The following is a 24,079-nucleotide window of genomic DNA, read 5'->3' on the forward strand; positions in this document are numbered from 1 at the left end:
TCATTGGCACCTTCTGCAAGTATGCACAAAATGCACTCACAAACTATACAAGGTTTTAAAACACCCTTAGTTGTGCACAAAAAAACATACCTCCTATCAAGCCAAACCCAGAACATTTTAGTAACAATGGTGACATATCCTCCAATACCTGCCATGACTCTACTCACTGGCTATCAATCAAAGATGGGTGCAAACACCATGGTCAACATGCATCTATCACACTTGCCACAACTCCACCCACCAGCTATTAACCCATATCCACAAGGGTGGGATTTGACATGGTCAGCATGGATCTACCACCACCTGTCATGACACCACTCACTTGCTATCATCCCATGCGCACAAGGGTGGGAGCAAACATGTCAGCAAATATTCACCACCTACCATGACTCCACTCACTGGCTGTCAACCCAAGATGAGAACAGATATGGTCAATGTGCATCCATCACCATCTGCCACAACTCTACTCACTTGCTGTTGATTCATGTCCACATGGATGGGAGCAAATATAGTAAGCATACATTCACCACCTGCTATGATCCCACTCACTGGCTATCAACCCAAAGTGGGAGCAAATATGGTCAGTATGCATCTACAACCACAGTTATGACTCCACTTACAGACTATCAACCCAAGTCCATATGGGTGGGAACAAACATGGTCAGTATGCATCCACTACCACCTGCCATGACTTCACTAACTTGCTGTTAACCCATGTGAACATGGATACAACATAGTCAGCATGCATCTACAACCACCTGCCACAATGCCACTCACTTGCTGTCAACCCATGTCCACATAGGTGGGAACACATATGGTCAGCATGCATCCACCAACTGCCATGACTCCACTCACTCCCTATCAACCCAAGTCCACAAGGTTGGGAGAAAACATGGTCAGCATGCTCACTACCACCTGCCATGATTCCACTCACTCCCTATCAATACATGTGCACAAGGATGGCAGTAAACATGGTCAGCATGGAGCCACCACCACCTGTGATGACTCACTCCCTATCAACACATGTGCATAAGGGTGGCAGTAAACATGGTCAGCATCCATCCACTACTATCTACCATGACTCCACTTACAAGCTATCAACCCAAGTCCACAAGGGTGGGAGCAAACATGGTCAGCATCCATCCACTACTATCTACCATGACTCCACTTACAAGCTATCAACCCAAGTCCACAAGGGTGGGAGCAAACATGGTCAGCATCCATCCACCACCAACAATCACAACTCCACTCACTGGCTATTGACCCAAGTGCAAATTGGTGGCAGCAAACTTGGTCAGGATGCACCCACCACTGCCCAGTTTGGCTCCACTCACATGCTATCAACCAAAGTCCACAAGAAAGGCAGCAAATATAGTTAGCATACATCCACTACCACCATTGACTCCACTCACTGGCTATCAACCCAAGACAGGAGCAAACATGGTCAGCATGCATCCACAATCACCTGCTATGGAACCACAACTCTACTCACTTGCTAACAACCCAATTCAACACAGGTGTGAGCAAGCATGGTCAACATGCATACACCACCACATGCTATGGCTCCACCCACCTCCTATCACCCCCCCAGAGGATGGAAGTAGGCACATCAGCACATGTACATTCACCTCCACACATAAAACTTATTTTACATGTGGAAACCAAGTTGCCAGAGCAGCTGCCAATTTTGTTGGCTCTCTATGATGTAATCTCTGCTCCATGCATCCCTTCAGTGTCCTTCATAATGTCAGTATATGTCAGAGCTTCGGCTTTAATACTTACTTCATTACAGTAAATTCAATACACAGTGTTAAATTGGACTGCTGAGTCAATATAAGAAGCATTTGAAGGTTTTCTTCATTCAGGGCATTTGTTGTACATTTCAGCAGGGCAGTACAATCTGCACCTTCTTTATGCATATCTGCAGTGACCTCTCATTAACTCTGCTACATGTCAAGGCAATGATAGAGCACTTCCCTGTCAGTGGCAGAAAGCCAAAAGGCTGAAACCTGAAAACATTCAAATACCTCTTGATCTTTGCAAGATTCTCATCCAGAATCCTCTTTTGTACCTCAGCAACCTGTGCCCAATCCACCTCTAATTCAGGATCCTCAATCTCTTCCTAGCATCTAATTCCAAGATGTCTGCCTTGGTTAACAGCACAATCACAGGCACTGTAGGAACCCTCAATTCCCATAAGTATGCATGATAAGACATAGTACAGACATACCATGGCCTGTGTCACACCCATCAAAAAACTTCCTTTCAGTAGCTGTGACCATCCTGGTGGTATCACTCAATGGAATGCAATACCTGAATGATCAATTCATGAGGAACACTTCACTTCACTTAGGATGTCAGTTAGGAGATTCTTACCAGATAGCATGTACTCACATCTCCAGCTTGGGAGTCCTAGCATGATCCATTACAAATTCCTTCATTTGGTTGAATGCTGATATACTGCTAGCTTCAAAACCACAGGAGTCATGAAACACAAAGTGAGGATTGCTCTTAAACACCAACTCATTCTCAATGTCATGGTGTCCATGCTGAATACAATCAATGGCAAGTTGTATGCAATCTTGGAGGATGATCTCACCCGCAGCGAACCTTGAATTACACTAGGATCAACCTGAACATACCCAATCACATTGAAAAAGCACAAGAAATTACCATGTATTCCACATATCTTCCTTCCTTCCCCATCAAAAATTTCTGGCTGATCTGTAGTGTTACAAATCCTCTGCAAGACAGATGTTTTGCCTGAATTTGCTCTGCCCATGATAAGGATGCGAAAACGACGGATGCGATTGACATGGTCTCTAGCTTCATCAGGATTCAGGCGATAAGCAGGGGCTGTAACCAATTACTGATGTTAGACGTCGTGCCACCATTACAAGAAAATCACATGCCCTCGAGTATCCCTTCAGCTGATGCAGGAGCAATATTATTTGCGTTGCCTGGGGCAGACACAGGTAGGTTAACTTTGGTCTACACAGAAGCGCATTTTTTCCCCTAGCTAGTAGAGCGTACCTGTTTGGGCGACTCCAGTGGGAGCGATAACCACTTGTGGAACAATCACACCGCTGCTCAGAGGCCGCCGCTTCCATGAACACCATAATGCGCCGAAAGACCCAGGAGCCATGAACGATGCAGGAATGAAGAATCAACAATTAAAAAGGAAGTTTCGGAACGTCCAGAGAGGCAGTGGGCAGAGAACAATGATAGCAGACAAGTGTGAAGGGGTGTGGAGCTGCGGGCTTTGCAGACTTGTGTCGGTCGATATCACCACGCCTATCGATAAGGGTGTAAGCAGCTGTGCACTGCCATGGTAAGGTGAGCGCCTGATAGCATGTGAGTCCTCCCGAACAGAGCGGATGCCAAGTTCATCGCATAGCAGCGCGTTCACTGTTTAGTACGTCCACGACTGTCGTTCTGCCTCAATAACCATCTGTCTTAAATGCGAAGTGCCGACGAAATTCGGCCGCTCGGCGGCGTAGGCCTGCCACCTGTTGGGATGCTTCGGTCGTCTTTCTCGGTTCCAAACCTGCCCTCCGTGGCCAGAGCGACATTGCGCCAACCCAGTACCAGAAACTGGCGCGTCCGGCGAAGAGGAGAAAAGATATGTTTCTGACGGCTTCCAAAATCGGCGTAACATGATTGTCTTTCCCCCGACGTCGACGCATCTCAAGGTGAAACATGACCCGGCTACCGGCAGTCAGCCTGATATCAATCTCTCATTCTTCCTGACGGTAGAAGTGGCGACGCCTGTTTATCCCCACCACGTCCTGGCCTAGTCTTGAGTACCCTGGTCGCAAATCACATCCCGTCAATGGCAAAATCTCCATTCGGTTGGTCGCCCGCTCCCGTCAAGTGGTCAAGCGGAACTACCGTTGCCTAGTCTGTCACCGTACGCAGTTTCGTCTGGTTTCAGTGTCGTTTCCTGATGGAAGTTATCAGAGTTGTCGAGGAACGCGAGAATCTTGAACGGCTCCGTGAGCGATGGATAACACACGCCACCAAATCATTGGGCAGCAAACACACCCGATTGTCTTCGCGCACGCTCAAAGTCACCTTCGGAAAATCGAGAGGGAGAGTGAGAATAATTTTGATCACCTCGCCGCTTTAACGCGACCCCTAAAGTCCTCGTTCACAAATCCAGTGATATGACATCCTCCCGTTCCCATTCTCTTACTCCCAAGCCATCAAATACTCCTTTTTGTTCTTTCCACTCACGTTCTCAATTTCACGGCCATTCTTCGCACTCATCAAAATCTTTGCGAGACCCATTTCAACACTACGTATATTTTCGCTGCGAATCTTGGGGAGGTCGCTCTTTTAAAAGCTGTGTCATCATGTGGGTTGTCAGGAATGTCGAATCTAGTGCACCATTCGACGAGCATGCATTGTCGATGCAGTTATCTGTAGAGGAAAATCGTGCTCGATGACACACGCCCCCTGCAAGCATCAATGATTTCGACGAAACTGAGGGTTTGTCGCTATCTCCAAGTGCCGAACCCATTAGCATTGCTGTATCGTTACCACCTGCATTTGAAGAACACATTTCACCCGTAACTTCAGCATACCAGACCATCCGCTTTCGAAAGGCAGTCCGCCCTCTCGTTACCCCCTCTCTTCCAAGGTTCAACTCACCACCAGACGCGCACAGTATCGAAGTACGCGGGATTGCATCTGTCTACTGAACCCACCGGCGGAGAAATGGTGGAGGTCAAAGAGTTATTACCTCTGCCCTGGTGGTGTAGCATTCTCGGGTTGATGACAGTTTGATGAACCTGACGAGATCATCACACTTCGGGGCTAATCTGCATTTCAACAATCACTAAATTGGAAGTAACCCTGCGTTAGGGGATGAGACTGTGTTATATCTTCGATTTGTGAGCCGGCAACTAGCTTCCTCGTATTTCATAGGATTTTTGTAACATACTCATTGCTTTTGGGTGCTTTCCGACAGCCCGAATGGCGTTTCAGGATCGATGGAGAGACAGTCACCTCGTGCTGGTTGTAGCGGTAGTTACTGCGGACAGTATTGCGCGTGCTTTTCCTGGAGCCGAAGGGGGTGGTCGGTCGCTGCGGTTTGAGTAGGATCAAGTTGAGGTTCGCCTGCCGCATGCTGTGCGCGTCGCCCCCCTCTATTACGCCCCGACTGGGGATTGTGACTGCCTGTTCAGTGTCCACCGTATCAGTCGGTTCTCTTCAACCATGCCAGTGTCTGTCCCTCCCTTCCTGTGAGTATTAGTCGGATAGTCCCAGGTTACAATAACAGTTGCGTCAGTGCGATTCTTGTGCTTACTAAAGTATACCCAATAGTATGCGAAGATCTATCTTCTATCACTGTTTGGTCTGCCGACTCGCAAAGCAGTGTAGCAGACTACATACGTTACTGTAAAATAACGGTACCAATCCTCTCTCGTAATACCTTCCACGGATTGGCTGACTACAACGGACCGACGGGCTGACTGAGCATGCACGCTGCAGGGCCGTGGATGACGCATGCGTGGTGTTTTATGGCAAGCGGTACCGAGGCCGTGCCAGCGCTACAGCAGGTCGTAGTCATCCAACTGAGACGGAACGTAGTCAGAGATTAACGTTCTAACACCGAGATAGGCTGAACTTGCCTCATCGTTGTACGTCATGATGGTCCTCTTGAGTTTAGAGGTGTCGACCCAAGTGACGAAGTCTTCCATGTGTCTTGCACATGTGGGTTGAGGAACGAGGCAAGAATCGAACCACGGACGGCTCACCTTGTGACGAGGAAGGCAGGGTCCGTGATTGTATCCGGACCAACGCGAACGTGTCCCTGTTCGATGAACTTTGCAGCCTGTAAAGTCCGTGTTTAAACGCAAATTCGAAGGATGCCATGATGCACGGGGATGCGTACTGCGCTGACTGTCTCTGCCATTTTGCTCATGCACATGAACACGGCAAGGCGCCGACGACAGAACGCGGCTACGGTCAATTTGTTCTCTATGTCGCTGAGCTTTGCTTGGGAGTTGAGCACGCCGATATCATATAGTTTGGAAAGGAGTTGGCCTTCCATTTTGGCACGGAATGGATCCTGTGCGGGAAGCATGGAGAGGCGATGGGCAAATGACCTCAACGAGCCACATAGTTTATTGTATCTGGGCCGAGGTCAGCTGGGGAAGAATTGAATGGCGATCGAGGGCAGTGTACTTGTGGTAGTCTTCTCTGTCCTGGAGATGGTACCGACGGATGACCTTGATCTCGCGCAGGTTGGCATCCTGTTTCCACTGTTTTGCGTCTGGTCAGCGTCTTCTCCTTCCCCCCACGAGCTTTGCACGTACGTTTAGAAAGTCGACTTTCTTGAGGAGCTTCTGTTCGTGATGCTTGAACTTGCGGACCATCAGTTGCTGCCAGGAGGAGAGGAATAATATTTTTTTGTAAAATAATAAAATATTTAGTTTAAGCCACGTGGATGGGGCTGGGTGTGTGTGTCGTCGACCAATTGAAGGGACCGCCCAGAGTCTGAGCCTGATCCCAGTCAAAAGGCTTTTGTCCAAGTGTGCGACGGCGCGGCGACGACAACGACAGCGACAGCGACGACAGGCCATTCATTAAAAATTATCGGGAGGTGTGCTTGACTAGACTTATCTTGCATTGTCAGGTGTATCGTCGTGCATTGTTCGGTCTGACTGTCGCCGATCTGTCTGGAATTCCTCCAACTGACGCCCCCCTCCTGCTTCTCTCGACGCCCCCCTCCCACTGCTTGCATCTACCGTCATACCCCACCCCAGCCCCTCTCCGCTGTCTTGTTTGGCAAGGCGTCTCCAGTCGCTCCAACGTCAAACGCATTAGATGAACGTGAACGTCCGTCAGTCCGAAATGCTCAGGCAGCAGAACATGCCGCCAATCCCACCCGTCGCAAACAGCCACTTCCTACCCCAACAACAACAGCCCCGCCAGCAACAACAGCCTCCGAACCACATGAACCTCATGGCCAATGCTAATAATCCCCAAATGTCCCTTCTCGGAGGCGGTGCCCAGGCCAATCCTAATTCCCTCCCGATGTCTACTCAGAGGTACCAAATGCCTCAGCAAAACACCTTGCAGCATGGTCAGAATCCACAGATCAATCCATCGGCAGCCGCCCCAGGCCCGACTCACATGTCCGCCCTCGGTGCGCTCCCAGGCATGCCTATCCAGCCTCACCACCCTGCGAACGGTATACAGGTACGCCGGACCCAGTCGCACCCTCAAGGTCTGAACGGTCATGTTCCATCCATGATCCCGAGCCAGCAGGCAGTCAATAGCATGAACATGGCCATGAACCCACAGGGCTCCCTGCCCAACCAACTGCGTCAGCCAGGTCAACCAACCATGATGCCTCGTCTGCCAGGTCATATGCCTGGATCGATGTCTCCAGATATCCTGGGCCGTCAATCAAACCCTCCTGGTGTACCCCAGGGCTCCCTCAGGCAAGGAAGCCAAACACAGTTGATGAACAGTCTTGCACAGCCATCCCTGCAGCAGTCCATGGCACAAAACGCATTCCAACAATCAGTCCCACATCCTCACCATTCCTCTTCGCTAACTTCTTCTCCACGTCCCGGCGGCCACCCGCAACAACACCAATCCGCTAACATGATGATGTCGGCTCCCGGCCCCTCACAGGCATCTGGTCCCAGACCGATGGGTCATGGCGAGAACACGTTCGTTGGCATCTCTAATCCTCAGTTTCCTGCAAACATGGTGCACGGTTCGGCTCGAATACCAAACAACGGTTCCACATTTCCTTTTGGCCCTCCGGTCTCCCAGAATGATCCCATGGAGATGTCCCAATCGTTGGCTGACGGGCTGGCCAACGCCGCCAATCCCCCACAACTACGTCCAGGCTTCCAGCCACCATCGACACAGCAGTTCGAACAGCTGCAACAAACTGACAACTTCGGTTCTCACTTCAACTTACAGTCCCAGGGAAATGCGCCACCCACTCGTCCACCTTCACATCCAAGCAGTGTACACGGCAACTCTATACCTCCTCGTTCCATGCAGCCCCCCTCACAACACTCTCCTCGCCAGTCCGACCCTATGACGGGGCATATACAGCAGCAGCCACAGCGACCACAATCCCAGCCACAAGGACCACCTGGTAGACCACCATCATCACAGACCGGACCATCGCATACCCCACGATCCTCGCAATCACAACTTCCACAATCTGCTCTCGTCCCACCTACACGGATGCCTCCCCAAACTCAACCCCAAGCCTCACCCCATCAGCAACGACAATCACCGTCTGTGCAACCACCCATTGCACCGCGTCCACCGCAAGGACAATCAGCAAACGCAGTGCCTATGCACCCCGCTGCTGCCTCAGATCCAGGTGCATCGCAACCGCAACCAACCATGATTTCCCGGCCTCAGGTGTGAGTACAACTTTGGGATCTAACTGCATCCCCACGCAGACCCTGACCTGTTATACGAGTAGTATTGCCCCCCCGTTGGGATTCGGCCAGGGGTGTATTCGGCTGCTGCAGTTTAGTGGTCAGCTTTCCAGCGAGGGCAATGAGGTTAGCCATTCTCCTCGTCTCCTGTAGCACCCGTCGATGATTATCCGCTAGGGCCAGAAACTTCGACTAAGTTTTTGGAACAACCTCGTCCAAGACTACTTTACCCCAAAGGCAGTGATGAAGATCACACTATGGAAGGATAATAAGAAAGTCGAGGCTAAACCCCTCGGTACGTGCCGTTATCACTTCTCCCACACGTCCAGCCGCCTTATTCAAATGCGTGACACTAAACACAGAAATTGGCTATTCCATATTACCCCGTTTTTTTCTGGTGACGACACAGTCTGGCGTAAAGTCGATGTCGCTTTCGCTCGATGGCGCACGAGAGCGACTTGTAACCCAGACTCATGGGGTGGTAGAGTGCGTCAGTGCAATCTGGACATACAAGTATGACAACGGGTACACGGTGACCCTGCGAGGTCCGCTCACCGTTCACATACTATTATTGCCGGTTCCGGGTTCCGCAACGCAATCATTCCAGTGTTCACTCAAAATCGAGCATTTCCAATTCGATGCCAATTTACACGAGAAGTTTATCTCCCTGGATGCTATTACTGGCACCCGCGCTATCGAGTCTCCCAAGACGCCTAGGGTGCGCAACAACCCGACACCTGGTCCAAATGGTGCTCCGCTTCCGGGTAGCCATCGCACGGAGGAAGATAGACAGTGGGAAGAGCCTCGAGTACTCATTAGAGATGCATCTTTACCAGGCGAGCCTGTGAATGCCTTTGGCATTCCACAGGTGACGATGCGATGCCTGGAGGTAAGTCACCAACACGCCTCGAATGACAGCATTTTCCGAGATTGTGACGCTTTGCAGTTGGCCGAGGGTGTGAGTCAGATGACGGAGTTGATCGCGTTTGCAAGGGAAACGGATCAAGGGCCTAGGGGTAGCTACGGGTTCTGGTCCCAACGATCGTCTTTTCTGACCTAGCTTTTCTTTTAGACGCATTGAAGCAGTTTGCACAAAGAATTCGAGAAAGCCCTTCTGCTCACGGGATGTTGCCGGGATCTGTAAATGGACTAGGGGGTTTTCAGGGCTTTGGCGGCGTTCTACACCCATCACCAGCTGTGACACTACACCCCGGCATGTCGACGACTTCGATACACCCAGGTCCATCATCTGGCAGCTCACCACAGCAACAAAGCGCGCCGCCCTCTGCTGATACCCCACAAAAGCAGAGTAAGCTGCCTCATACCTCCGGCCAAGCTCCCCCGCCTAATAATCAGCCTCCCGCTCCCCCTTCGCAGGCGGGACTGACAACAACATCCAATACGCCGTTGATGGGCGCCGCGTCACTCAAGCGCAAGCCCAGCGATACCAGCAGTTCACCGACAACTGCCAACGCTGAGCCACAGTCGAAAAGAACCCGAAAAAGTTCAAAACGGAATGGTTGACTTTAAGACACACACACATACATACACCCAGAAACTGTTTTGCTATATGCCCAAATCTCAACATCCTCCTGCTGTCGCATTTTTCTTTCTCTCGTTGATTGTTTATTATTCCGACCCAGGAGAGAGAGGGAGAGGAAGAGGAAGAGGGAGGGAGAATAGGTCCCATTGGTGTTTGGATCAGTACGTATATACCAATCTACCGCCATCACTTCTCGGATTTCTTCCTTGCTTGGTTGTTGACTGTTGTCGTCGCCATCGCCGTCGTCATGCATCTTTTCCTGTTATATTCCCACCTTACCTTGCAAACAGTTACCTGTGGATTCCTTTTCGTTTCGTTTCTCTTGTTTTAGGTTGCCCCGAGTTGCTGCAGCTGGTTGTCTATTTATCGCTTTCGTGTATTACTACATTACTCAGCTTCCGAGGATTTCTAGAACTTCGGCCTACGTCCTAGCTGGATAATAGCCCCCGTGGCTTAGTGTGTTAGATCAGTGAAATATGCAGGCACAAGTTCCGCAACAATCGGCGTCAGCTACCAACCAAGCATGCACAGGTATGTTGTAAGCTCGATGCATGGCATAATCTGCCAAGCTGCGAACCTATCCTCGTTACATAAGAAGACCCTTGCGCCGTACAGCACTTGGCAAGCGCCGGGCCTCCGCTCCACTGATACTCCAGTCACACACAAGGTTAGGTTTTATGACTTCGGAGCCTGCAGGCGATAAGCCTCTAAGGGCTTATTTTGACGTCACCACAACGTTGCGATTCCGAAAACATGTCCCATTATAATTAACTCCACCGTGCATAATCCGACGAGCACGGACGACTACAAGGAGATCCGTAACAAAAAAACTATGTATGATGAGTGTAGGAGAGAAAGAGGGGGGAATGTTTTCCCTGTATCGTATACACGTGCGTTGAACGTGGACTAATAGATAGGTTCGTGGCTGAAATCGCATTGATCACCGTACTTGCATCTGTTGATATAGGATAGGGTCATCAGTTTTTTCGGGTCTCACGGATATAGAAGGAAGAAAGGAACTGAGGGGCAAAATAAAATTAATGCTCGCCTTCCTTCTGCGAAAAAACTGCATGGTTTTCGTTTACTACTTCTATACGATCCACCGTCATCCCCATTGCGTCCGCGGCCTCCCCGGCCGCCGCCGCGACCACGACCGCGCCCTCTGCCTCGATTAGTATGATTTGTATCGTCAGAGTACTCATGTTGTCCGAAGTCGGATGATCCATACGTATTCGAATTTGCAGTGGGAACGTTCCAGCTCGGGTCCATCATGCCGCCAAAACTAGAAGGAGGCTGTGCACCCTGACCGAATAAGGCTTGGGCTTGTTGCATCAATTGCTGCATCTGCTCAGGCGGAATCGTCGTTAGAATACTAGGATCGAAACCTATTGGCATAGTAGTAGTCAACCCGTTCGGCGGAGGGAGCCCCATAACTTGGTCAACTGTGCCACCCGCAAGCTGTCTTACAAGATCCGCAACGGATACCTGCTGAGTCGAAGGGATCTCGCTCCAAAAGATATGATCGCTTTCGGGACCGACGGTCATCAGCTTGACATCCGCATCCACCTCCTCTTCCAGGATCGTCATCGAAGGTTCTCCGGGACTGTCGGGTATTTGCGCCGCATTCATATACAGGGCTCCCAGGGCAGTTTGCTCTCGCTCCTCTTGTACAGACTTTTCGAAACTTTGTTGACCACGCTGCGCCACTTCACTACCCATTGGGATATCGATTACTGAGGGGGAGGCGAAAGCACAAGAGTTTCAGTCAAAGTTTCCTTGTTCAAAGTTCGAATTACGCACGTATTGGGTCCGTCCAGTCGATGAGCTCTTCGAACAGATGTGCATGCAATGCCGCACCCTCGCCCCGATCAAGATCGCGAAGACTGTGAGCAGTATGTACACCCTATTGAACGGCATCAAAACACGTGACATCAATGTACTGTACAGAAGGAAATGGAGCAAAGCGCTGACATCTACTGGATCACCATCGTAAACAGCACGTTCGATTAGCCGGATCGACTCCAGCTGGCCATCAGGCGCCCATGTCACCGTCTTCCGCTTCATCTTACCAGTAGTAGTAGAAGTAGTCATGAAATTTGATGTGGGTGTACTGGCTGCAGGAGGTGGAGTGGGTGTTGCAGGAGACTCTTTCCGTGCTTTACCCATCGACTTGAGCGCTTCTTGGAAAGGATCAATAGATGAAGGTTGGGCAACGTTGGGATCTGGTTCCTTCTTCACGGGCGCAGGTGCCTTTTTGAAGCTCGGAAGCTTCGGTTTTGGTTTTGGAGCAGAGAAAAAAGAGGAATCAGATCTGAAGTCTTTGGACGCCGGGACAGTAGGTTTAGTTTCTTTCTTCACCACAGTCGTCCTCGCCGTCGGCGCTGACGGCGAAGAAACGGCGACCTTCTTGGTGGGAGGCGGCGCTTTGGCCGCGGGAGGTTCATTCAGTTTTCGTTTTTTCACTTTGTTGTCTAACGCTGGACCATGAGCGCTTAATCGCCGAGCGAGACTGACGTGACCCACCCTCTGTAGAATTATTCTCCACCTGCTTCGTTGCAGCCTCGACTAATTGTCGCCATTTGCGTTCTAAATTGGACGCCATGTCCTTGACAGCTACAATTAGACGATAGAGGGCACCGTCGTTAGATATATTGTGCTCATTTGCTTTCGAACCCGTAATACTAATAAGTATGCGCAATGCAATGCAAAAATGTACATATCTCACGATTGGACGCATGCAAACGGACAAGTAAGAAACGGAAATGGGCAATCGCTCACCTGGTAATGGTGGGTCCTTTACCAACTTCACAATAATCTTCCCCAGTTTCGAAGTTTTCAAAGCATCGACATTCAAGGGTAATCTGTCCACGATCTGAAGAAGACACATTAGGGGCATGGCCTCAAGGGTTAGATTGACGATTTAAACTGACGTGAAGCAACGGCATTATAGTTTCAACTAACAAGTTGTCGCTCTTAGCCACAAGACCAGCTTTCAGCCATTCACGGGTGATATCCATGGCAGTCGGATTGTCCAACCATGCTCGAAAGTAGTGGTTACCCGCGTTATCTCTAATCTTCGTCAATATCTCCAACCGTAACGCGGCGTCCACGTCCTGAGACCCATAGTCGTCAAGTCGTCCCACTAGCGAGTACACTGCGCCAGCACCAGAAAATGAGTTCGGCTGCAAAAGTGATCGTATGTCACTGGAAAGCTTGATCCTCCTAGCTTCAGAATTGGCGGTTGAACTTGACGCTGCTGCCGATGGTGACGAGTGGATTCCACTTTGTGGAGTGGACGGGGTGTGAAGGACGTGAGGGGAAAGGTTGGTTTGAACTTGGTGTTGTTGATGCTGAGGTGAATAAAAGTGCGGTGGAAGAACGTAAGCGGGATTGATCGATAATGTAGGTTGTTGATACGAGTACTGCGCCTGTTGTTGCTGTGTTTGCTGCGACTGGGATGCTTGGGGCTGCGTTCGCTGAAGGTTCTCATGACTGGAAGGTTGAGTGTAGTGTTGGGCCGATTCGGATCCGCTCATCGTAGTCAAAACGGGACTAATCAGCGTGTTAGTACCGATGATAAGCGAAAAGATAATGAATTTCGTACTCGATCATCATCTGCGATTGAGTTGAGTTAGCAGGTGATGACGACTGCTGAGAAGTCGACGCTTGAGAAGCGGATGAAGAGGTCGAAGTTGCACCGTTTAGCGTCGAGTACGTGGTGAGAGGTAGTGGAGTGGGTTGAGACGACCATGACATCGCACTGTATGGCATGGCATTGTATGGACCGGGCACGGATGGAACATAGAACGGCGGAAAGGCTTGTGGGAAGTAGGATTGGGATGGGGGCGATATCGAGCTCGACGTCGACGGGCCTGCTGAGTGTCATCGTCAAACGTGGCTCGTCCAATAAAAACAAGAGAACCTCATGGAAGCAGCATTGCATTGGCATTGCTGCTACGTTGATGGGCGCTTAGAAAAATGCTTACCCGGAATGTCACCCAACCCAAAGTCGCTCAAATCCAAACCTGGGTGCGCAGTAGTAGTCGACCCTCCTGCACCGCTGCTGCCGTTGGTAGTGACCGTCGCGCGCTCTTTCCAGTCGTCGTTGGACGACAAACTAGGGGTCGACAGCTCGTTCGGTGATATTCTGCGGCCACTGACTGGGCGCGTTGGAGTATATACTATCCATCAGGACAGATTTTCTTTTTTCTCTTTCCTGGGTTTCTCAAGCGTTATTGGGCAACACTAAGGGCTTATTTCTGTGCAATCGAGACGCAGGAAAAGCAGGAGAAGAAAAACGCAGACGGTATACAAGCCTTCTATCACCTTTTGTAGGGACCCGCTACGCTCAACCGCCTGCGAATTCTGTCTCTGTGATGGTGCTGAGAGTCGAAGCGCTACTGGCCACCCAAGCGGGGGGAGTCCCTGTTGTAAGACGTTTTACTCTCCGCCCATTTCGGCGTTCCAAATTCACCCCGGCACGTCGGCAGGGGACTAATGCATCCGGATGGGTCCCATTATTGCCAGGGTTGTCGCCGGATCTACGTTCCCTTCACACGACCTCTTGGAACGACGATGACCGACCCAACAATAGCGCTAGGCTTGTGCGTCTAACAAGGGATTCTGGTACGTCAATTTATCTAGCATGACGAGTTCTATTAACGACGTTATTTCTATTCAAATGTGGCAGGTTATTGTGTCATCTTGCATTGGTTGATAAGGGACCCTTACCAATGCGGTTTACCCTACTAGTTGGGTTTCAATTTATTAGCAAACCTAATAGCCACCAACAAACAAAAGCTTATAATTGCTTACAACTATCAACAAACTAGTCAAATTTTCCCTCTTCCTACTAGTTCACTCTCGCAGAACCCCCCCATCCCTTGCAGGGCACGCGTCTCAACGCCTCCCTACCTATCATGGCCACCAAATCCTCCAAAGAAGAGGTCCCAGATGTAGAATCAACTCGATCTCAGGTTCGCGTTCGCGTCGTGTCGTGCCACAAATGGCCACTCACTCTCACTCCTATCTCAGTTCATTGCCAAGTTGGCTAACACGGCCGACGCGATGCGCAAATTCAGCACCTTCGCTGACACTCTTGCCCAAGTGGTTGCCAAAATACCACTGGATGACCCGGAGATCATCGAGACTCTCCAGGCGGTCGTCGACGCGACACCCACCGTCTCTAGGAAGCGTAAGCTCGAGGACACGACCGAAGAAGGTGGGAAGAAACGTAAACGCGAAAAGAAAACAAAAGATCCCAATGCTCCGAAGGCCCCTCCTTCCGCATACATTATGTTCCAGAATGATGTCAGGACTCGCGTCCGCTCAGAGCACCCCGACATTGCGTACAAAGAGTTGATGGGATTGATTTCCAAGCAGTGGAATGCTCTCTCTCCAGAGAAAAAACAAGTAGGTATAACATACACCCACTCGTGGCTGCTCGCTGACGTACACGCGCCAGCCTTACTTTGATAAGGTCACCAACGCGAAGAAAAATCACGAAGTGGACATGGCCAAGTACATTGCTGAGCATCCTGGCCCAGTGGAAGAAGGGTCAGTTCCCAAGAAAGCCAAGAAAGCGGCGGAGCCTGTCGAGAAACCTGTCAAGAAACCTGTATCCGCTGTATGCCACTCACTTTTCGGCGTATGCCGATAGGCTGACAATGTAACTAGAAGGCGGCTAAGCCTGCTGCCAAGTCTGTTGAACAGGCCGAGTCGCCAGAATCTGCTTTCTGAGGAGAGCTTCCGATATTTCGGACGAGGACAACGAGACGGCTAACGGAAGGCAATCTGACGATGATTCAGATGTATCCGCTTCTGAGGAAGAGGCTAAACAAAAGGAACCTACGCCTCCTCCCCCAACAAAAAGGGGCAAAAAGGAGAAGATCGAGAGGAAGAAGTAATTCGATGTGGCAGTAACACGCTGAGCTGGTTTGTGCGGTCGTTTTTTTGTTCTTCCCTCTGGTATTATACATGATCCCTTGGTACCATACAAAGCTTACGGTGTTGTTGACGATCCCATTGCGAATTCCGTTGAATGGTATTGACGTCATATAATATTCCGATTGTGCCCTGTGCTGCTTGATATCTCGAACTGAATGGCTACCGGCGTGTCACCGGATACCCACAGCAGGCTATGCTTTGCTGGGTGACTATATAAAAAGCGCAGTTCTATCGTAGCCAGCCTGCGTAAACTACAACAAACCAGTGTCCACAGGTGTCAAACCGGCAGGCGTATAAAGGTCCTCCAAGCAGCTGCCAGCTCATTTTATCCTACCGCATTATCAATGGCATCTGTTCCCCCCAATCCCGATACAAGAGAACTTCCCTTTGGTTGGATACAGCAGTACAACTGGGAGTAAGTGTCTCTGAACAACCTTCGCCTACGGCGGTGCTGATCGGTCCGTGACAGATATGGACGATGGTATGATCTCACCGTCGCTACGACCAAGCGCGAACCACTGAATAACCTTAGGTTCTATGTGAATACGCGCGAACAACCACCACGATCAACGTGGGAACACCCCTTAGGTCCCCCTCAACCGGGCTATAGCCGTTCAGGAGGCTACGCCCCTGGATATCAACAACCATACGGTAGTCCTCAACCCAATTATGGTCCGCCCGCAAACTACAGCAACGCGCCTCAAGGCGGCTACATGGGCGGGGGATATCAAGGTTCCTATCCGCAAGAGAACAGAGGGTAAGTAGCATGTGGTCTCCGTTTACGTATAGTGCGAAACGTTTGACTTTCCTGTTCAGGCCTCTTCGGCGGTTCAGGTGGACAACAGCAACCCAAGAGGAAAACTGGGATGGGGGTGGGGACCGCATTGTTGGCAGGTGAGTAAGATTACTGCGACTACTGTATCAGGGTAGATCTGAACATACGATTGCGCAATTGCAGGCGCTGCTGGTCTGGCTGGCGGTGCTCTTCTTACGGACGCGTTTGAACACCACGAGGAACGGGAAAGAGAGGAAGCTTATGACGACGGATATGACCGAGGATATGACCAGGGATGTGACCAGGACTACGATCCAGGGTACGGCTTCGATGACGGAGGAGGATGGTAAATGATGTGGCCGATAATGTTGGCGGAAACGCACTTCTGACGGCAATTTTGTAAACCCCACCGTGCACCGAACCAGGTGCTCGTTTTTGATATGTACGCATTGCCTACCTGCACTGGTATGTGCATGTCTTTGTAGGGTAGGATTTCTTGTAGAATCAGTATCGTTTTGTGGCGTCCATGTGCTTTCACAGCTCACGGCCGTGCGGGGCTATCCTCAGATATTAAGCATGCTCTCCCCATCTGCATGCTTAAGTTGCCCCCCGTGCGATGATACTGGACGGGAATGGATGATGTCGAGGTGATAGGCCATCATGAATCTTACAGCATAACATATGTAACTGGATGTCAAACAGCGATTGGGGGCTATGCACGAGTCGCTTCCAGTGCCCCGTGGGGGGCCAGTACTCCAGTGATCAGAATAGGACGAGGATGGGGACGCCAATCGAGTAATCGATCATTGACTTGTCTTAGAACACTCACTCAAGTCTTCCAATTCTATGTCTGTCTGACATACTCATCAAAAACCTTGTACATATTATGGACGTCGGAACAGGAACGAGTATGTAAGTATGACATGTGAAACTCAGACGGAGGGCCATCGATTCCTGAAGCAGGGATTTAATTGGCACCGCATTCTGTTTAGTCTGCCATCAAACACTCGTTTGATTCTTCTCCGTTTCAAATGTACTTATCTATGAGTTAGCCCTACTTCCCAGCTGAACCTCCCCATTTGCAGCAGATGTGTTGTAACAATGCAGGACCAGCAGGTGTTTCTGTTCTACCCAGTCAAGTCCCCAGCATGGGCCAAGAGTACGTTCTCTCAGACTCTGCATGATACAACGTTTATCAACCGAGTAATCTTTCCAGCGGTGATCAATGCCAAGTCGAAGTACCAAGAAATGTAGTACATGGGAGTGCCTTGGACACGATGACTCCTGCCCAGGCGTACGCGTACGCCGTGAAAACAGGACAAGACTATAATCGCACGCTGCACTATACTATCGAACGTAAACAGCCCTTGAGGAGCGTACAAGATCAGCCACCACCTTTACCACTAAGCAGCATTAATGCTGGTACCGAGCGCGGAGGGTTATATGCTCAGCGTTTGTACGCAAGCGCGACGAGCAACAAGTCCTCGTCAAGTTTGCCTGGCAGCAGCAGCAGCCCGAGCAGACCTACCCAGCCGATTGACAAGCCTCTTCCCGTTGCACCACCCGGCCCAGACAGTAGCAGGCCTCTAAGCCGTTCACAGCACCATCGCAGTTCATCGCTTTCGCCATCAAGTCTTGATACCAGGGTGCCAAATACTGTGACTCAGAGATTCAACGTTGCGGACCTTTACCATAGCAGTTTGCCTCGAGGGGATTTTCGATCATTAAGGACTTTATTGTCTGGCCCCGGGGCGCACACTACTGCCGGGGGGAGGACTGAACCCGCTCCTCTCTCCGCACCTCCGTTGCACTCGCCGACACCGCTCGTTGGTTACCCTCGCCTCCAGACTTCCGTTTCGCAGACACAGCTACCACGACGTAGTGGTGACCTGTCAAGCCCACCGCTTTCTCCGGAGAGTTTCCGGTCTAGCCGCGCAAGATGCGACCTGTCAGCTTATGACGTTCAGCTTAACAGTAACCTCGATCGACCATTGTTGCGCGAAACGCCAGGTTTGCGGGTTTCATCGTCCGTTTCCGTACCCACGGTTTATATAATGACACCTCCGTCTTCTACATCACCTCTATCTACATTTAGGACTGATAGGCCCGTTGGTAGGGGCGAGGACGCGTCCCCGTCCTTCTCACGATCTTTTCAGAGAAGAGTGCTTCAGGAGACTTCGTCAACATTCGAGGAAAACCATCTATCCATGGATGACTTATCCACCGCCACCGCCTTTTGAATGTGGGTGATAAGGTTTCGTTCAACCATCTCCTTTTGATTGATTGATTGTGAAACACCAGCTGCCATATCATCTGGATCAGCAGTCGGTTCCTGTGCTTAGAACAACATCTTCTGCGATGTCTCCTTCGCCATTGATATCCGAACGACCATCTAGTATATCACCCGATTTGCAAGGTGATCTGCCGTGTTATACAGCTCCAGACCCTGCTATTTCATCCCTTCTACCACCCTTTGGCGATGAGAAGTCGGCACCATCGAAGTTGCCATGCCGATCTACTTCCCCTTCACCTGCGAGGTCGTTTACAGATCGCCGTATACTACCTACCGTTCCACCACCTTCCCAATCTCCTCGTATGACTACTCCGATTATATCGGCTACACCTCCACCTACCGTTCGGTCCCCACCGCCACCGTCGAGGAGCCCCCTTCGCTCAATAGAGAATTCATCGGTTACTGGGAAGTCGCCTCCCTCGCACAGTGAGACAAGTGTCCTTACCTCTTGCCTTGCATACCCCAGAGCCTATGGGGCGTCCCGCTGAACAACTCTCTGTTGAAAGGTAACTCGTCCTCGAGCCTCCTTTTGCCACTTGTATCGTTCCACTGATGCTTATGCGTTGTACAAAGCCCGTCAAGCGTCGTTGATCTTCCGAATCCCTATGACCAAGAAGGGGATGATGATTCTCACACGGGCCCGTTGATACGCCTCAGAACATTATCTCTGCCCTCTCCACAGCCTAGCCCAAATACGGACGATCTCACGGATGCTATTGAGAATCTTGCGGGGACAAGTTCTTTACAAAGCTCTGGAGATGGAACCGTCTGAGATGGATTCTTTCAGCGTTCGAATGTCGGTTACTGATGGACGTTATTATGGCCTACCTCTGTTCATGTAAACAATATCCACTCACCTATGTATATTTCCAGACGTCGCGTTCCTGAGTGCTCTCAATATTGAGATTACTACACACTATTGCTGAGAGGTATGAATTCTTGGGTACTTTGCTTTCCACAGCGCTTGGACTTGTATACAGATTAGGCCTTGTGGAGTCTGCTACTAGCATCTTCGGTTGCTGCCTCACTCGCTAGGCCTTGGTAGAATCAGGAATTCACAATGTATTCGTGCATAGAACAATGTCTTGCATCACAAAAAAAGGAAGCAATATCATCAAGAAAACAACAACACATTGTGTACCAAAGGGAGAGAAAGCATAGACAATAGGAATCAGATATGACCAATGGAAAAACAAATGATTAGAAGTCATTTGGCATTTGGGCCAGCATTGACACCTCAGGCCTCATCGACACAGAGGATTGCTAGAGTGATCAGAGCAACTCAGGACAAGTCAAAAAATGGTTTCAGTATGTCAGAGAAACAAGGCTCAATACAGGTTGATAGGCCATCGGAAAGGCCCTAGGCCTCTCAGAGGGTGGTCAAAGAGGCTGTAGGACTGTCTTAGGGGGGATTACAGAGGTGGCTTGGTGTTGTGAATATGACAGTGATGCACAACAGGAGAAAATCACCACACCTGTATGCCCTTCAGTGATATACTTACTCTTAAACAAGGGTCATTTAACCACTGTTCTGGTGTTATTTTGAGGACAAATGGTGGCTTTCAATCAGCAAAACAGTTTCCACAGTGACATACAGTAGCTCTTGTTGCACTAAAAAAAGTGTTTTGCTGATGGGTCATTGTGGAAGGGGTGAATTTTGACTGGGAACAGAACAGTTATGATGCCCTGTGTCTACCTTCCCAGGAAGCTAAATCTGCTGGAACTTTGTCAATGGCCTGCATAGTTCATGAGTTATGTTGGTTCTGAGCTAGCTGCTAGGTGACTAGGTGGTGGCAGCAATTTTGAAGATTTTCTGTCACAGCAAATCTTTCTTGCAAACCACTGTAAATGCAGGGAAGTCTATCTAATGGATTACATCTTTCTTAGAATCCATGTCCCCCACTCCCTTCCATGAACCCAAGAGGACAGCAATGCAAACTTTGAAGACACTAACATCAATTGATGGGAGCACTGCCACCACCACCCTAATATGTTACTCTTTACCATAGATAGTATAATTTGTCACTCATTTGTCATGGCTATTTTTTTTTAGCACACATGAATTTGACACTGAGCAGGACACTGAATACTGCAGTAGTAGTACAGGGGACTATTTGAACACATGAAAAACATCAACAGTGTGTGAAATGGACAAAGAATGTAGCAGTCATTGACATCAGTGAGTGAATGAAGACATAAATGAGAACTCTGCTGCAAGAATAAAAGGAATTTTCAGCATGTAGAGCAAAGGAAAGCAAGCAAAAAGTGACAATGGTAACTCTACTTCAAGTGATGAGCATGTTTACCTCCTGCAGCACTGGCAGCAAAAGTGTTTGCATTGGTGGACCTGCACTTCTCACTGGCAGACATGTCTTCTGTATCCTTCTCAGTGATGTTGGTAAATGCAGGGTGCTGAGGGACACCAATCTTCTCCTCATGGGGATCCAGAAGGGTGGCAGTGGCAACCTTGCATGGCAGAGGAAGGCCAGAAACCTTGCCAGGGTGTGTGTATTCCAAGTGGTAGAAGTTCAGGTGCTGCTCTGTATTGTACCTCCAAATTCCATCTCACCAATCAGTCTGTTGTGCATGTGGAGGGAGTGGGCATGATGGACAGACCTCAGGTACATTGTGACATGGACACCTCTTCAAGCCTTTCTCTGCATATGCAAACTTGATCTGGACCTGGTGAGGACAGTGCATGTCTACCTTGACTCCATAAGCTGTGATTTTTACCTTGATCACACAATCTGGATGCTGGAGCTGAGAATGACCACAAAAGCTGCAAGGGAAGAGGTGATCGATGGGAGAGACAATGACTTCTTCAACACTGTGAATGGACTGGAGGATATGCCCACCCATCAGACCCTTCAGTCACCTGTAGGCCTGAAAGTGGGTCATCTGACATGTACATTTTGTCCTAAAAGTGGGACTAACCAATGTCAGCCAATGGTACCCAAAGGTGGGTAGGCCAGTGTGTGGAGGTGGGATTGGCCAACCTCATGGGGAGATGGATGTACCCCATGGGAGTGGGGTTGGCTGACCTGTTTGGAGGGTGGACCCACTGCCTGGAAGTGGGGTTGGCTGACCTGTTTGGAGGGTGGACCCACTGCCTGGAAGTGGGGTAGGCTGACCTGTTTGGAGGGTAGACCCACTGCCTGGAAGTGGGGTCAGCCAACCTGTTTGGAGGATGCACCCACCTCCTGCAAGTGGAGTTGGCTGACCTCACTGGGAGATGCACATACCCACACCAATAAGAGGTTCAATTTTGGTACCTTCAGCTTTCTGTCAAAACTTGTATGAGGGCATTGCAAGATAGCATGGCAAAGTACAGAGTAAGCCCCCTCCACATTACTTGCTTTTTGGCCTTTCAGCAGGTCTCCCTTCATCACTAGGCACCTTTTGGTTGTGACCCCAGTAGCCAGTACCACATCAGCATTCATCACTAAGTGTTATGGAACCCCCCCCTTTGTCCCTAGGAGCAACCAATCTTGACAGTCTCTTTCCATGTCTCCATTCTTCATGTTTGATCCTAATCTAACATTCTGCACTTAGTTGTCTATCTGCTTGTTTTCTTTTAAAGTCTCTTATCAGGTTAGAACTGATCCTCTCACCCAAGGGGGGTATAACACTCTAGGGATCTGCTGATGCTCACTGACAAGTACCAATGCAGTACCAAGGGTGGGACATTACAGCTGAGATGTTATGAAGTTGATCAAATGATACTGAACACAAAGTGGACCTGCTCTGTAGTTGACACGTTATGTAGCAGTGTCCTTGTACAAGTCCTGACAGAAGGCTGATAAAGAAGACCTAGTAGAGGTATTACAGTTGATATTCAAACTGAGGTATCTTCCACATGAGTTACCAACATATGTATGTACTACCAACTAGCAATGTAGGCTACAATGTGTTGGAGATATATTCTCCCCTGTGTTCTGCTCACTTTGGTGCGATGTTTGGGTGCTTACATAATCACCTTAGAGCGCACATTTTACAGTAGTTTATTCACTGTTCCCTCAGTAGCTTGTTGCACTACTGAGGGTAAGCTCACTTTCACTACCAGTATTATACTTACTGATGTCCTGTAGATACCTACAGGTTGGTCTAATACATCAGTAGCTTGTTGCACTACTGAGGATACCTACAGCATCCTTCAGAACAATGTAGGTATGCACAGCCAACACAAAGATCCCAAGTGCCAGTAATCCAAAGACTGACAGGTATGGTCCAGTATGGTAAAGGTTAGACCCAATGGATTGGACATGAGCTTAGACCAATGGATTGATTACCTTGGTCTTGGGTCCCAAATCTTTGGCCTATGCCATACCCATTTGCCTACTACTTACACACAACCTCACACCCACCCCATGTGGTATGGATCCCTTAGATTTCACACTTATCTGACCCTCAGGTATACCCTTTGACTCAATCACCAGGGTGGTGGGGTTTCTACTTTGCCTAGTGCATGTCCTTTGCTAGGGTTACACAACTTCAAAAAATCAAGCAGCATGGGGGCAATTCATGTTATGCAGCCTAGCAACTACAAGGATTGAGCAAATACACAGCCAAGAAAATACAGGATTGACCAAATACACAGCCAAGAAAAATACAGGACTAAGTTACAGAGCAAATGTTCCAAGTGGAACTGAGACCTCAGGCATCCTGGAGGGGCCCCTCCCCAGAAAGACACTGAGATCTCTAGAGAAAATAAGGTATCTAAAAGACTAGTACAAAGATAATACAGATGTCAGTCAGAAGCTGGCCTGCACTGGCAGGCACAGACAATAAATCCCCCAGAACCCACAAGGCTGGCCTGCATTCACAGGCACAGACTAAGCCCCCAGGTCCCACAATGAAAAAGTCCTAAGCTGGCCTGCACTAGCAGGCACAGACTATGTAACCCCCTGAACCCCAGCTGGCCTGCAAAAGCAGGCACAGACTAAACCCCCAGAACCCACAGGAAGATAGTATCAGCAACCTACACACTGTTACACTTCCATCAGGGGTCTTTCCTTTCTTGACTCCTTGTGGTCACATGTGTCACATGCCTTGTCACATTGCTGGTAGTCGTTGCTGTCCTAGGGGCTCAAATGCTCCAG

The 24,079-nt window shown here is 49.7% G+C and overlaps 7 protein-coding genes across 7 annotated transcripts; 4 read left to right on the forward strand and 3 right to left on the reverse strand.

Annotated features, from left to right (window-relative positions):
* Nucleotides 1–1,778: 1,778 nt before the first annotated feature.
* Nucleotides 1,779–3,451, reverse strand: F5J12DRAFT_902407 (uncharacterized protein; the record flags this gene model as incomplete). Its single annotated transcript, XM_051748292.1, has 6 exons — nt 1,779–1,921; nt 1,951–2,097; nt 2,231–2,313; nt 2,395–2,549; nt 2,621–2,822; nt 3,420–3,451. The coding sequence occupies 6 exons, from the start codon at nt 3,449–3,451 to the stop codon at nt 1,779–1,781; spliced, it is 762 nt and encodes a 253-aa protein (XP_051606091.1).
* Nucleotides 3,452–5,555: 2,104 nt separating this feature from the next.
* F5J12DRAFT_902408 (alpha-L RNA-binding motif-containing protein) lies at nt 5,556–6,383 on the reverse strand (the record flags this gene model as incomplete). The annotated part of the gene is made up of 6 exons (XM_051748293.1): nt 5,556–5,579; nt 5,637–5,709; nt 5,763–5,839; nt 5,900–6,140; nt 6,193–6,269; nt 6,324–6,383. 6 exons carry the CDS (start codon nt 6,381–6,383, stop codon nt 5,556–5,558), a joined length of 552 nt encoding a protein of 183 aa, XP_051606092.1.
* Nucleotides 6,384–6,712: 329 nt separating this feature from the next.
* F5J12DRAFT_34929 (LIM-domain binding protein-domain-containing protein) lies at nt 6,713–9,711 on the forward strand. The gene is made up of 4 exons (XM_051739000.1): nt 6,713–8,405; nt 8,465–8,549; nt 8,601–8,718; nt 8,786–9,711. Exons 1-4 carry the CDS (start codon nt 6,835–6,837, stop codon nt 9,481–9,483), a joined length of 2,472 nt encoding a protein of 823 aa, XP_051606093.1. The 5' UTR covers nt 6,713–6,834; the 3' UTR covers nt 9,484–9,711.
* Nucleotides 9,712–10,770: 1,059 nt separating this feature from the next.
* On the reverse strand, nt 10,771–14,071 carry F5J12DRAFT_35223 (uncharacterized protein). Its single transcript, XM_051739009.1, has 9 exons — nt 13,953–14,071; nt 13,571–13,888; nt 12,897–13,518; nt 12,745–12,838; nt 12,490–12,579; nt 11,938–12,437; nt 11,767–11,869; nt 11,015–11,699; nt 10,771–10,921 (listed from the first exon to the last, which is right to left on the reverse strand). Exons 2-9 carry the CDS (start codon nt 13,735–13,737, stop codon nt 10,873–10,875), a joined length of 2,310 nt encoding a protein of 769 aa, XP_051606094.1. The 5' UTR covers nt 13,738–13,888; nt 13,953–14,071; the 3' UTR covers nt 10,771–10,872.
* Nucleotides 14,072–14,567: 496 nt separating this feature from the next.
* On the forward strand, nt 14,568–15,738 carry F5J12DRAFT_35213 (high mobility group box domain-containing protein). The gene is made up of 5 exons (XM_051739008.1): nt 14,568–14,592; nt 14,657–14,942; nt 15,001–15,378; nt 15,431–15,592; nt 15,646–15,738. The coding sequence occupies exons 2-5, from the start codon at nt 14,886–14,888 to the stop codon at nt 15,703–15,705; spliced, it is 657 nt and encodes a 218-aa protein (XP_051606095.1). The 5' UTR covers nt 14,568–14,592; nt 14,657–14,885; the 3' UTR covers nt 15,706–15,738.
* Nucleotides 15,739–16,083: 345 nt separating this feature from the next.
* Nucleotides 16,084–17,462, forward strand: F5J12DRAFT_794938 (uncharacterized protein). The gene is made up of 4 exons (XM_051744045.1): nt 16,084–16,327; nt 16,382–16,644; nt 16,729–16,806; nt 16,871–17,462. The coding sequence occupies exons 1-4, from the start codon at nt 16,257–16,259 to the stop codon at nt 17,035–17,037; spliced, it is 579 nt and encodes a 192-aa protein (XP_051606096.1). The 5' UTR covers nt 16,084–16,256; the 3' UTR covers nt 17,038–17,462.
* Nucleotides 17,463–17,679: 217 nt separating this feature from the next.
* On the forward strand, nt 17,680–19,628 carry F5J12DRAFT_794951 (uncharacterized protein). The gene is made up of 4 exons (XM_051744046.1): nt 17,680–17,846; nt 17,904–18,849; nt 19,013–19,415; nt 19,447–19,628. The coding sequence occupies exons 1-4, from the start codon at nt 17,776–17,778 to the stop codon at nt 19,488–19,490; spliced, it is 1,464 nt and encodes a 487-aa protein (XP_051606097.1). The 5' UTR covers nt 17,680–17,775; the 3' UTR covers nt 19,491–19,628.
* The last annotated feature ends 4,451 nt before the right edge of the window (nt 19,629–24,079 follow it).

This window comes from Pisolithus orientalis (assembly GCF_024613125.1).
Source record: "Pisolithus orientalis strain OTSU chromosome Unknown F5J12scaffold_1, whole genome shotgun sequence".
NCBI lineage: Eukaryota > Fungi > Basidiomycota > Agaricomycetes > Boletales > Pisolithaceae > Pisolithus > Pisolithus orientalis.

Coding starts and splice junctions, on each gene's coding strand:
- F5J12DRAFT_35223 (XM_051739009.1), bottom strand. CDS start 13,737: ATGCCATACAGTGCGATGTCATGGTCGTCTCAACCCACTCCACTACCT. Junction 13,519..13,570: donor CAATCGCAGATGATGATCGA/GTACGAAATTCA, acceptor CACGCTGATTAG/TCCCGTTTTGACTACGATGA. Junction 10,922..11,014: donor AGTTTTTTCGCAGAAGGAAG/GCGAGCATTAAT, acceptor CTATATCAACAG/ATGCAAGTACGGTGATCAAT.
- F5J12DRAFT_34929 (XM_051739000.1), top strand. CDS start 6,835: ATGAACGTGAACGTCCGTCAGTCCGAAATGCTCAGGCAGCAGAACATG. Junction 8,406..8,464: donor ATGATTTCCCGGCCTCAGGT/GTGAGTACAACT, acceptor CTGTTATACGAG/TAGTATTGCCCCCCCGTTGG. Junction 8,719..8,785: donor AGTCGAGGCTAAACCCCTCG/GTACGTGCCGTT, acceptor CACTAAACACAG/AAATTGGCTATTCCATATTA.
- F5J12DRAFT_794938 (XM_051744045.1), top strand. CDS start 16,257: ATGGCATCTGTTCCCCCCAATCCCGATACAAGAGAACTTCCCTTTGGT. Junction 16,645..16,728: donor CATGGGCGGGGGATATCAAG/GTTCCTATCCGC, acceptor TTTCCTGTTCAG/GCCTCTTCGGCGGTTCAGGT. Junction 16,807..16,870: donor GGGGACCGCATTGTTGGCAG/GTGAGTAAGATT, acceptor GCGCAATTGCAG/GCGCTGCTGGTCTGGCTGGC.
- F5J12DRAFT_35213 (XM_051739008.1), top strand. CDS start 14,886: ATGGCCACCAAATCCTCCAAAGAAGAGGTCCCAGATGTAGAATCAACT. Junction 14,943..15,000: donor TAGAATCAACTCGATCTCAG/GTTCGCGTTCGC, acceptor CTCCTATCTCAG/TTCATTGCCAAGTTGGCTAA. Junction 15,593..15,645: donor TCAAGAAACCTGTATCCGCT/GTATGCCACTCA, acceptor TGTAACTAGAAG/GCGGCTAAGCCTGCTGCCAA.
- F5J12DRAFT_794951 (XM_051744046.1), top strand. CDS start 17,776: ATGTGTTGTAACAATGCAGGACCAGCAGGTGTTTCTGTTCTACCCAGT. Junction 17,847..17,903: donor GTCCCCAGCATGGGCCAAGA/GTACGTTCTCTC, acceptor TAATCTTTCCAG/CGGTGATCAATGCCAAGTCG. Junction 18,850..19,012: donor CACGATCTTTTCAGAGAAGA/GTGCTTCAGGAG, acceptor CTGGATCAGCAG/TCGGTTCCTGTGCTTAGAAC.